Here is a 12,507-nt window from a genome sequence, read left to right on the forward strand (position 1 = left end):
TGCCACGATTGTGAAACAAGAGGTTCGTTCGTAGTCAGATGAATCAATCAGACACAGAATGCGAGACTCAAATTTCGGTTGTTGCAGGGAAATGTTTCGGAGCCGGAAGCTTTTGTAAAGCAACTTCAGAACGATGGTCGATATTTGAGAGACGTGTGGTGACTCCAGACAGTGCCAAATGGACCTTTGGAGCGCTTGTAAAGAGCGGGATATCAATCAGTCGGTCAGTCGGTCAGTCAGAGGCAAGACTAGATTTTTGTAGATCAGCGTAACCATTTATTCCAGAAGATTTTCGAAGAAATCCTCTGATTCTGTGATACATAAAATTCAGCATTCGATTGGTTCTCAGCCCACTCGAAACGAGTCTTGAATCCTTCGAAGTACCGGCGCATGTTTTCGCCACTGCAGTCCTGCAACCAGGAAATCATCTCACAAACTTATCGAATCGGAATTTACGAAGATCTCACCATTTGCATTGACGGACATGAGGTAAAGCCTGTTCCCAGCAGCAGTCGCAGTGATGAGTATGTGCGGCTCAACTTCGTATTGATAGTAAGTTCTTCCTTCGTATTTCTTCACCTCCATATCTTTGACAGCCCCTTCAACGTTTTTGCCTGTGATTTCCGGCCCAAATGCATAGATCACCTTGTCAGGCGCGCCGATCTCTTCAATCGTCGCATTATCAGCAATTGCTAGATCATATACAAAAAAATATTTAAAAATGCATGGTAATAAATTTTAAAAAAACTTTAAAAGAAAGAAAAAGAAACCGACTTACTGTCTGAAAATCGCTTCACTGGAGCAACAACTATAGCGATATTCCCTTCTTCAGTGCTTGAAAATCTGAGGTCAATCTCCGTTCCACCCAAATCAGCAATGGAAACTGGAACCTGCGAACAACTACGCCAAGGTTTTTGTCGGCTGGTTTAATCACAATACTATGATCGTGTCGCAGCGCAAGGACTGCATCACGTCTCCATCCTCTTAGAAAAGATCGAGGTCTTTTACAACAGGAAAGACGTTGGAGAAGGTGCTCTCGAATGCGGGCAACTCGTGACTCCATGTGCCAGGAAGCAGGGGGAGGATCAAAGTTTGGGTTGGGAACCCGAAACTCTGGTATAAGACTGTTGCTGTCCTTAAACGAATGACGAAGACGGACTGAGCGTTGAAAGTCATCTAAGCATTCCATAATCTTTTTGGCCGTGAGAGGCACTGGATTAGGAATGAATGAGAGCCCAAGAGCAAGGAGGCCCTTTTCAGCGGCACTCAACATGCGAGAAGACAAATTGTGAACAGCACCAATCTCCACTCTATTTTCTAGCTGGGAAACTTTTTGATTGCCGGCAAAATGAAGTAAAGCTTCATGCGGGGCAATCAAAGGTAGCCAGAAACTTTTGCCTTGCCTTTTCTGTCCACAGGCACTGCCGTAACTGGAGAGTGCGGGCGTTGCTGTGGAGGCGAGTTTCTTCCCAAGCCATAGCGTTGGGTTCGTTCGTGGAGTGGGGTGTTGTTGTGGTGCTGTGAGGGCTGCATCCCTTGTCCTCTGGGAGGTGAAGGTGGTTTCTGGTTCTGAGTTGGCTGGCGTTGTTGGGCTGCTGGAGGAGGTCGTGGTGTAGTCTGGCGCCCTCGGCCGCTTGGCCAGTTCGGTTGGGACCGTGGGGGTCGACCGTTTCCTCGAGACTGGCGTTGGCCACCTCTGCCAGTCATGGCTGGCTGGGAACCAAGCACGGTTGGAGATTGCCGGTGCAAGGGACCCCTTGAAGAAAAACCCGGGGCATCGGAATGGGTGGGAGGAGTCCCAGTAACCACATTCCGCCCCTGCTCGTTTCCCTGCCATCCATGGGTAACGTCACGTTCACCACTGGGGAGAGAAACCTTGCGTGTCTTTGAAGAGCCTGCTTCACGTATGTGGAGTGAGGTATCCGTCCTTTGCTGTCGTTTGCCTTGTGATCTGGTGCCTCTGCCAGCATCTTCGTGGTGTTGTCTCGGAATTCCACGCTCCCTCTCCTTCCACATCTTGTCAAAGCAGCTCTGGACAAGCATCTTAACAGTGTCTTCCTTGGGCAGTGTCTCCGCCTTGGCTCGTGCAGCATCCTCTGCAGCTTCCCTTTGCTTGCGAGCATTTTCCTTTTTGCTCTCCTCAACTCCATATGCCACTGCTCCAATTGCAGTCGCACGTTGGTATTCAGCTATCAACTGATGCTTGCGGGCATTGAGAGTATGTGTGACAGCCTCTCGTTGTGCATTGCCACAAGCCTGCAAAGCACAGTGAACAAAATCATCCATTCGATCATTAAAACGTTGAGAGAGTCCATGGTTGATGAGATCCGCAAGGGTAGCAGCCTCAGCCTCTCGTGCCTTGAGCAGAGAATCAAGAAGGTCCTTCAAGTATTGTTCGTGGATTGCTTTGATGCTGGTATCAAGAAGTTCCTGACCGTGAGAGGTCACCTCAAGCTTTGGCATACGAATGCGAAGGTCTTGAGGGAACTGCTTTTTATCACGGAGCTGAGTCAATCTCTTCACAGCCTTGTGAGCTTGATTTAGAGACTTGAGCTCGTTCATGAATTCCTTGATCGAGCATTCAAGGATGGCAGAAAGAGCCTCATCAAGCCTACCAAGTCCCTCAGTCGAGGAGCTAGTGAGGGCATTGCCAGGGGCAAGGAAAGGTGGCAACTGCTGTGGAAGAGTGTTTCCAGTAGCAGAAATGCCAGCACTATTCTGCAACACTGTGAAGAGGTCTACCAATCCAGAGAATGGAGTAGATGATGGCACAGCTGGGGATGAAAAAGGTGGTGGGATTGAAGTTGTTGATGAAAAGAGTGTTGGTAAAGTTGAGGCCATGGAGAAAGGTGGTGTGGTGGAGAAGGTTAATGGAACAGGAGGCGAGATGGAGAAAGTTGGTGGAGTATGAGGTGTTGTAGCAAAGAGAGGAGGGCTAGTTGTCGATGGAGTAGGTGTATGGATGGTTGTAGTTGTGAGCACAGAGGTACATGCAAGCGTAGACATGGGTGTATATGCTGGTGCATGTGGTGAGAGTGAGTTTGTTGTAGGCACAGCCATAGGGGATGTAGAGGTGGTCACAGGTGGCACAACGGATCTCCTAGGCGGCATAGTTGCTACTGGGGCAGTTGCTGGAGACAGAGTGGGCTGCATATCTGTCACTGATGCTACAGTGGACCATGTAGCCGTTGACAGTGGTGCTGAGACAGGTCGTGAAGCCAAGTGTCGTTCAGCCAAGTGTCGTTCCTCTGTAAGTGCCAGTTCCCTCAAGAATTCAGGAGAAGCTGGAGGAGACTCGGTCGTGAGTGCATATACTGACGTTTGAGGTGGTAGAGTGCGTGGTAGTGGTGTTGGAACTGACGTTTGAGGTGGTAGAGTGCGTGGTAGTGGTGTTGGAACTGACGTTTGAGGTGGTAGAGTGCGTGGTAGTGGTGTTGGAACTGACGTTTGAACTGGTAGAGTGCGTGGTAGTGGTGTTGGAACTGACGTTTGAGGTGGTAGAGTGCGTGGTAGTGGTGTTGGAACTGGTGCAGAGCAGGACGTTTGTATGGTAGTAAGCATTGTAATTGGTATGGAAGACAGCGTTGTATTTGGTGTGGAGGAAGAAGATGGTATGATACGAGATGAAAGTGTAAATCCGTGAATAGGGGCTGATCCATGAATGGAATTGGATGGTGGAGGATTTGGTGTTTGACGAGATGATGAAGCGATGTGAGGAGGTGATGGAGGAGCATTTGCCATAAGAGGAAGAGAACACTGGTCATGCATTACTCCAGAAGTTGCAGCTGTGTCTTCAATCTCAATCGGTCCTGGACCAGAGTCCCGGATGAAGTATGAGCGAACGTCCCGGTGAGAGAAATTCGGCCACAGTCCACGATGAACCTAAACCCTAAACCCTAAACCCTAAACCGGTGGAGTCACCTTGGAGGCGAGTGACCCATGAGCGACGCCGGGTCATCGTGCTCGAGTTGGACCGCTTGGCTGCGACGACGTCGAGCTAGATCGACATGGTGTTCGTCTGGCTTGGCATCATTGTGATCGAGTGGAGGAGTGGCGAGGCGAAGCAGGTGGCTTCAAGCTCCGCGGTGGAGTCACCTAGGAGGCGGACGGCCCAAGAGCAGCGCCGGGCGTTCGCGCTCATAGTTTCACGAGTTTCTTCGAGAGTGCGCTCTCAATGTAGTTTTGATCCCTTTGGGATTGGGGTAATGTACATATATGTTTAGCGATCTCGCCGGATTGCAACACCACGGGGTGTCTTTGACCCTAAACGCCTAAACGCGCCTAAACCCTAAACCCTAAAACCCTAAACCCTAAACCCTAAACCTAAACCCCTAAACCCTAAACCCTAAACCCTAAACAGGGTAGACACTAGACGACTACACCCGGCTGATGAGTCCCAAAAAGGACGAAACCGGTCTCGGGTTGTCTCTTGTCCTCTCCCTCGCTCACGAATGAATGAAAATTCATTCCCTCGCCTCCTCTACTTGCTCTCGATCACGCCGTTTCGACAACGGCACACAGAGAATGTGGATTGCACAAAGTGGTGCCGCGATCTCGCCGGATTGCAACACCACGGGGTGTCTTTGACCCTAAACGCCTAAACGCGCCTAAATCCTAAACCCTAAACCCTAAACCCTAAACCCTAACCCCTAAACCCTAAACCCTAAACCCTAAACTAGTCCGACTTTGTGAAATGACTTGAGAGGTGTAGTCTAGTCCGACTTTGTGAAATGACTTGAGAGGTGTTCTAGTCCGACTTTGTTAAACGGGGCTTTTTATTTTCCAGCAAAAAACCAAAAAACTGGGCATGGTTTCGTTTGGCACAAAACCAGCAAAGAGCCTTTATCTAGAGGAGCCTACAATGGAAGTACCTACAGAAAGGGGGGTTGCTCGTGAACTGGCGCCCGAAGGTCTTCCTAGATGCGTCACCTGGAACCATTCATCCGGCGGTGTCCACATCGATTCCCGAGTACCTGCCTCCCCTTGCTTCCACAAGAAATGCCAGATCTGCGCTTCTTTTTTTGCTCTTTCTGGGCCATTTCTCCCTCCTCTTTTTTCCAGTTGTAGGACACGGGCTGCTGCTGCAGTTATCATTCTAGTCCACACCCGTGACGCCACCACCCTTGGTCCTTCTTCCCTGTCATTAAAGATTCTGTTGCACCGGGCTTTCCATACTTCCCACATTGTAATTCCTCGCAGTAGGTCCACTATCTCTGTTGGGATTCCTTCTATGTCTGTTCGAGTTGTGTTAAGCTGGTCAAACCGCGGTGCCCCTTCTTCTCTTGATGTCCATTTCCAAGAGTCTGTTCCATTTCGCATTCCTGCGGCAGCTTCGCCCCATACTACCGCTTCATACGTGAGGCACACTTGTCTCTGGGAGTGTTGTTGCAGCAACCAGCACGTGCTTCTCCACACGTCTTGTGCGCTTTCACATTCCCATAATATATGCCTTTGTGTCTCCCTCGCTCCACATTTGTGCTCTCTACCTCCTCAGCTGTTACCTGATTAAGGTTAGGGGGGCCCCGTGCTCCCCCGAGAACACATGACGCAAGTGCCGTCCCCCGGGGCCGATGCTGCCCCGGGGGCGCGGTTTGGAAATCCAATTTCGAACGGTCGAGGAGATAAATCCTTTGCAGATGACTTAAATAGGGGATGGGGTACTGTAAGTGGCAGAGTAGCCTTGCTGCTACGATCCGCTGAGGTTCATCCCTCTGTCCCACCGATTTGTCCCACCCACCGAAGGAATAAAACCGAGGGGTACGGCTTTTCCTAGCCCGACAGACCTGGGCAACACGGGCTTGGGCTCAGGCTCGAGCGCGTGGGGTGAAGTGCTTGACTCCCTGGGGTGAAGTGCTTGTCTCCCTGGGGTGTGGTAGGCCGCAAGCACTGGAAGGATGCGAGTGGGGGATGCGAGTGTTGGGCAGCCGAGGCTAGACCTTGGGTGCCCAGCTCCACACCCCCAGCTGGACTTCCAGTGCATGTGCGGGCTGCTGCTGGGCTCCTCCCCGCGTGCACCATGTCGGGGTCGGACTCGGGCTCCATCTCGGACTCGGGTTCCGGCTCGGACATGGACACGTGGGGGTGAAAGCCCAAAGCGCTTGTCTCCCTGGGGCGTGGTAGGCCGCGAGCACCGGAAGGATAGTGGGGGATGCGAGTGTTGGGCAGCTGAGGTCAGACCTCGGGTGCCCGGCTCCACACCCCCAGCTGGACTTCCAGTGCATGTGTGGGCTGCTGCTGGGCTCCTCCCCGCGTGCACCATGTCGGGGTCGGACTCGGGTTCCGGCTCGGACATGGACACGTGGGGGTGAAAGCCCAAAGCGCTTGTCTCCCTGGGGCGTGGTAGGCCGCGAGCACCGGAAGGATAGTGGGGGATGCGAGTGTTGGGCAGCCGAGGTCAGACCTCGGGTGCCCGGCTCCACACCCCCTGCTGGACTTCCAGTGCATGTGCGGGCTGCTGCTGGGCTCCTCCCCGCGTGCACCATGTCGGGGTCGGACTCGGGCTCCATCTCGGACTCGGGTTCCGGCTCGGACATGGACACGTGGGGGTGAAAGCCCAAAGCGCTTGTCTCCCTGGGGCGTGGTAGGCTGCGAGCTCTGGAAGGATAGTGGGGGATGGGAGTGTGGGCAGCCGAGGTCAGACCTCGGGTGCGCGGCTCCACACCCCCTGCTGGACTTCCAGGGCATGCGCAGGCTCCTGCCTGCTTGGACTTGGGCTTGAAGTCAGGCTCGAGCACGTACTCGGGCTTTTGCTTGGGCTTGCGTTTGGACTTGGCTCCTGCTCACGCTCAAGCTTGAACGCGGACTGGGACAAATAGCCAAAAGCTGTTGTCCCAGAAAGAGGAGGGACTTTCTTACCTGTAGGATGATGGGTGGGGAGTGGAGGCTGTGTACCCCACATTTCGCAGCGCGCGTTTTGGGCCCCAAAACGCGGTCTTCGTGAATTGTTGGGGAGGTACCACATGTCCCGCGGGCGTGCTTTTTGGCGCCCAAAAAGAACACGGGATTGTGGAGGTACGCTGCAGCTTTGGATCAGCTGCCCCACACTATAAGAGTAGGGGGAGTGTGAAATATTTTAGAGTGGGTTCAAACCGTGACTATGGCACTGGATCCCATCAGACCTCCAAAGTTAAGCGTCCTTGGGCTTGAATAGTACTGGGCTGGGTGACCACCCGGGAAGTCCAAGTGACCCCCTCTTTTTTTTTTTCCTTACAAGTCATTTATTTTTGTAAGATCGCTGTTTTAATATATAAACTTTGAGTATTTTTCCATAGCATATAAGTGTATGGTCCTTAAATACTACTTACAATTGTCAATGTAAGGTGTATTTGCCAAATTGTGCCATTAGTTAGTTATTAACTAGGATATAAGTCACAAAGAATGTGTTGTGACTGTCACCACGTGGCATGGCAAGCAAGTCCAAACATATGTATTTCACATGGCATACAAGGACACTAAACTCCAACTATGAGAACAAGCCAAAGGGCATGCCACGTGTCAATGTGACACATTGAAAACCATAAAACTCACCAAAGCAAATGCCACGTGTCAATGTGGCACACATTGAAAACCATAAAACTCTGAGCATAAACCAAAGTGCATGCCATGTGTCCATGTGGCAAACATTGAAAACCATAAAACTCTATGAGATCAAACCAAAGGCCATGCCACGTGTCAAAAAAAAACTCGGATATATCCAGGGCCAGACACATCCGGGGCCCGGCATATCGGGTGCCTGACATGTCCGGGGCCGGACATATCGGGTGCCGGACATGTCCGGGGCCGGACATGTCCAGGTGCCCGACATGTCCGGGGCCGGACATGTCCAGGTGCCCGACATGTCCGGGGCCGGACATGTCCAGGTGCCCGACATGTCCGGGGCCCGATATATCTGGGGCCGGACATATCGGGTGCCCGACATGTCCAGGGGCCCGAGATGTCCAGGGCCGGACATGTCTGGGGCCCGATATATCTCGGGCCGGACATATCGGGTGCCCTGACATATCCGGGGCCCGACATATCGGGTGCCCGACATGTCCGGTGCCCGACATATCGGGGCCGGACATGTCCGGGGCCCGACATGTCCGGGGCCCGACATATCGGGTGCCCGAGATGTCCGGGGCCCGAGATGTCCAGGGCCGGACATGTCTGGGGCCCGATATATCTCGGGCCGGACATATCGGGTGCCCTGACATATTCGGGGCCCGACATATCGGGTGCCCGACATGTCTGGGGCCCGACATATCGGGTGCCCGACATGTCCGGGGCTGGACATGTCCGAGGCCCAACATATCGGGTGCCCGACATGTCCAGGGCCCGAGATGTCCGGGGCCGGACATCTCGGGTGCCCGACATGTCCGGGGCCCGACATATCGGGGCCCAGACATGTCCGGGGCCCGACATATCCAGGGCCTGAGGTATGCCACATGGCATACAAGTGCAGAAGAGGTACCTTCCAATGTTATGTCACGTGGCATGCAACCTCAAAGATGCCACCTCTCCAAGGGTTTGTCACATGGCATGCAACCTCCAAGATGCCACCTTTCCAAGGGTTTGCCACGTGGCATCCATAGGTACCACCTCTCCAAGGGTTTGCCACGTGGCATCCATAGGTACCACTCTCCAAGGGTTTGTCACGTGGCATGCAACCTCCAAGATGCACCTTTCCAAGGGTTTGCCACGTGGCATCCATAGGTACCCCCTCTCCAAGGGTTTGTCATGTGGCATGCAACCTCCAAGATGCTACCTTTCCAAGGGTTTGCCACGTGGCATCCATAGGTACCACCTCTCCAAGGATTTGTCACGTGGCATGCAACCTCCAAGATGCCACCTCTCCAAGGGTTTGCCACGTGGCATGCTATAAGTACATAAAAGTATGCCACGTGGCATGCCACCTCATCCAAACCATCCGTCTGAATGCCACCTTCTAAAAGGTATAGCTCATGGCATATAAATTGCTCAAAATGTATGCCACATGGCAAACCCTACCCTACCCTAAACCCTAAACCCTACGCTTGCAGTGTGCCATCTTTAGAGCACGTGGAATAACACGTGGCGATATAAGTTACTACGAAAAAAAACAACTCAAAAACATCCAACTTTAGCCGAAATATGAGTTGGCAACACTACATTTACTTCCATGACACCAAGCTCGAAATATGTCACGTGACTCTTACCTTGAAAAACCACTAAAAACGGCACATGTTACATGGCATGAACAGTGTGCCACGTGTCATCCGCTCCTAGGAGTCGTCTCATGACACTCAAAAAAAAAAAGTAAGAAAAAATGACCACTTTTTCATTGTTGATGTTGCAGAAGTCGCAGCACTTCTAGATTCTAAGCCTGAACACTAATACATGTTGTGGGGTGAAAGCCCAAAGCGTGTGTCTCCCAGGGGGGGGGGGCTGTGGGGGGTTCCAAAAGTATAGTAGGGATAGTGTGGGTGTTGGAGGTCGGGTAGCCGAGGTGGAGTCCGAGTTGAACTCGGAGTCCGAGTCCGGGTCCGAATCCGGGCGAGCGAGTGCTCTTCACGTGGTATACTGCGTGCGGGGCGAGCTCAAAGTGGGCTTTGGCTTCTGGCTTTGGCTCGTGGCTCTGCTTTTGCTACCTGCAACATCACACTCCCTGCTCGCCACCACAATGCGCATTGGGACGGGTCCTGGTGAAAGCCGGGAGACTCGGATCTTTGCGTGCGGTGGTGGTGGGCTGGCTGGCAGTTAATCCTCCTGATGTGGGGTGGTGTGTGCCTTTGGTAGAGGGCTGCACACCTATTGCTGTGGTGCAACACATGTGCTTGTGACGGGTCCTGGCCAATGCTCCGGCAGAACCGGGAGACTCGGACGACCAACATGTGTGGTGCGCCACAGCTCGGGCTAGCCTCTCGCTTTTGTGTGTGTTTTGGGGCAGTGGGGTGTTCGCACCCCCTCCCAAGCACACACCCCTTGCTGTGCTGTAACCGTTGAGTCCGGATCCGGGCGGGCAAAATTCCCTCGTGTTTGAACGTGGGTGAGCTCAGTCGCATGGGGGCTTAGCTGGTGCTTCACAACCGGGGAAGTGACGCTCTAGGCATCTACCCTTTTGTTAAAAATGCATGTGATGGGGGAGCAAGAAGTCACATGCTCTGTGCTATTGAGCGACCTTTTGGAATCTCGGGCAAGGGATGTATTTCTACCTGGCGAAAGGATCGGTCGCTCCATAGCACAAGAGCATGTAACTTCTTGCTCCCTCCGCCATGTGCATTTTTAACAAAGGTTTTCTCCTTGTGTTGTCCCTCATGGGTGATGGCTCCAAGTGGGATCACCAAGTCCGGATCCGGGCGGGCAATTCCCTTGTTTTGAACTTGGGTGAGCTCAATCGCATGGGGGCTTGGTGGGGAGCTGGGTTCTGAGGTGACTGATGCAAAACATGTACGTGCCTGCATGCCCTTTGCGCATGTACTAAGTAAGCATGTGGTGGAGGACATATGCTCCGTGCTATTCAGCGGCCTTTTGGAATCTCGGGCAGGGGATACATTTCCACCTGGCGAAAGGATTGGTCGCTGAATAGCATGGCAAAGTTTTCTCCCTGTGTGTGACTGATGGGTGATGGCTGCACTCACTTGTGATGCTGAGGGAACTGATGTTCCTAGTGTAACCACTAAGTCTGGATCCGGGCGGGCAATTCCCTTGTCTTGAACTTGGGTGAGAGCTCAGTCGCATGGGGGCTTTAGTGTGGGAGCTGGGTTCTGAGGTGACCGAAGCGGAGCATGTATGTGCCTGCATGCCCTTCAAGTGCACACTGTCCCTGTCCCGTCGCTCCTTGGGGGTGCTCCTAGACCTCCTTGGTGGTGAGTAGCAAGTATGGGTGACGGCATCCACTGGCTTGGTGTGATGCCGATCCAGGAACTTCTGTTAAGCTCTATTTCGTTAAAGTGGGATTTATTCAGTAAAATGGGACTAGGTACAAATTTTCAAGTATTTGAAAATGACGTGAAATTATATGTTTTTTGTCCAGGGGCTAGACATATCTGGGGCATGGTGACTAGCGCAGTGATTTTATGTCCAGACTGAGTCCATCTAGTTGTATAATAAATCTCATTGTCAAGGTGAACAAGCCGAATCTGAAGCTAAAGAAGAGCGATGGCATGCGCGCACACACTATTTGTTTGTTCATTGAGCGTGTGGTGAGCTTTCCAAGATGAACATCATTCCTATTAGCCAGACATATAACTTAATGGTGAGAACATTTAGATATTATTCAATGTTATCTTTTTCTAACGAATCTAATTGTGAAGGTGTAGCAAGAGGCATTGCTAGTCTGGAGAAGTCATTTAACTCATTTGACCCTTAGTGTATTTTCATGAAACTAAATAACATTCATATTATTAAGGAATTTCTCTAGTACCTTTTTTTTACGACATAGAGGCTTGCATTTCTTTCAAAGGTGATTTAGTAAAAGGCCTGAGGGCACATGCCATTCTATTTCTCAGACCGGTATTAAGATATACTAGTGCAAAGGGAAAAAGGTATTTGGTGATCAAGTAAATGGCATGAGGGCACACGCCATTATAAGCCTAAGCGCTAGTGGACACCTCCTTTTTGGTACTCTCAGCGGTACTATCATCCTTCTCCGGGTCAGTTGTTTTGCTTTGGATTGTTGTCTCTGACGTTACTGGGGCGTTCTCGATAGTTGTTAATGTTGCCGTTTGTTCAGAAAAATGATCACCTGGAGTATAGTACGGGGAGTTTGGAAGACTTATATATTCTACATCTTCACCTATCTCCTTCTCCGTCTCCTTTTCTGCCTCACTTACAGATTTTGTGCTTGCCATGAGAACGCTCTTCACCCTAAAATATGGAGTTCGTTGTGTTATAAAAGGAAACCAACACACACGCTGCAAGGGAATGATGGTACATAAAGCACGTAAGCCCACAATATGGGTTTATGTGCCATTAATATGGGCCACACGCCATATTATTAGATTTATGCACGTGTGATTGGTAAATGCATATGTCACATCATCTTTGTTTTACCTCACACACTATATCAAGCCTCCTCTGATTCAGATTCGGATTGTTCACCTTGAAATAAAATACATTAGAAACTTTGTAAAGGAATATTAATGAATCTCACCTTGAACCCGAGTTATGAATGCTCTTGCTGCATCTCTTGCATGGTCTGGCAAGGTGATGGTGGCACTCTGCTTCCGCATCCAACCATGCACAACATTATCCACCGATATGCTCATGCTGGGATCCCTTGGATTCAGCACCCATCTCTTTTCTAGGCAATCCTTCGTATATCCGGAACTTGGCTTGAACCACTCCACAGTTACATTGAAGGAGTTAGTTTCCGCATCCTCCTCTGCATCAGTGATGCAGCGCCCCACCCATATCATTTGTTTTTTATTACTGGGTCTGACAAGCACGACCATTCCTTTGCAGACCTGTACTGGATTGAATGCTGAATCCGGCTTCTTGTTCCTCGGCCCACAATAGTGATCCTCAACATCGTTATCTGTCACTGCATTT

At 51.3% G+C, this 12,507-nt stretch overlaps 1 protein-coding gene and 1 non-coding gene across 2 annotated transcripts; one reads left to right on the forward strand and one right to left on the reverse strand.

Annotated features, from left to right (window-relative positions):
- Positions 1 to 91: 91 nt before the first annotated feature.
- Positions 92 to 1,273, reverse strand: LOC9640903 (psbP domain-containing protein 4, chloroplastic). Its single transcript, XM_002993286.2, has 4 exons — positions 1,052 to 1,273; positions 779 to 890; positions 468 to 692; positions 92 to 410 (listed from the first exon to the last, which is right to left on the reverse strand). The coding sequence occupies exons 1-4, from the start codon at positions 1,271 to 1,273 to the stop codon at positions 346 to 348; spliced, it is 624 nt and encodes a 207-aa protein (XP_002993332.2). The 3' UTR covers positions 92 to 345.
- Positions 1,274 to 7,075: 5,802 nt separating this feature from the next.
- LOC112343490 lies at positions 7,076 to 7,194 on the forward strand. Its single transcript, XR_002991303.1, has one exon. It is a non-coding gene; the product is annotated as a 5S ribosomal RNA (ribosomal RNA).
- Positions 7,195 to 12,507: the final 5,313 nt, after the last annotated feature.

The sequence above is a fragment of the Selaginella moellendorffii genome, unplaced genomic scaffold, assembly GCF_000143415.4.
Source record: "Selaginella moellendorffii unplaced genomic scaffold, v1.0 SELMOscaffold_153, whole genome shotgun sequence".
Classification (NCBI taxonomy): Eukaryota; Viridiplantae; Streptophyta; class Lycopodiopsida; order Selaginellales; family Selaginellaceae; genus Selaginella; species Selaginella moellendorffii.

Coding starts and splice junctions, on each gene's coding strand:
- LOC9640903 (XM_002993286.2), bottom strand. CDS start 1,273: ATGTTGAGTGCCGCTGAAAAGGGCCTCCTTGCTCTTGGGCTCTCATTC. Junction 891..1,051: donor CCTGGCACATGGAGTCACGA/GTTGCCCGCATT, acceptor AGTTGTTCGCAG/GTTCCAGTTTCCATTGCTGA. Junction 411..467: donor CATGTCCGTCAATGCAAATG/GTGAGATCTTCG, acceptor TCCTGGTTGCAG/GACTGCAGTGGCGAAAACAT.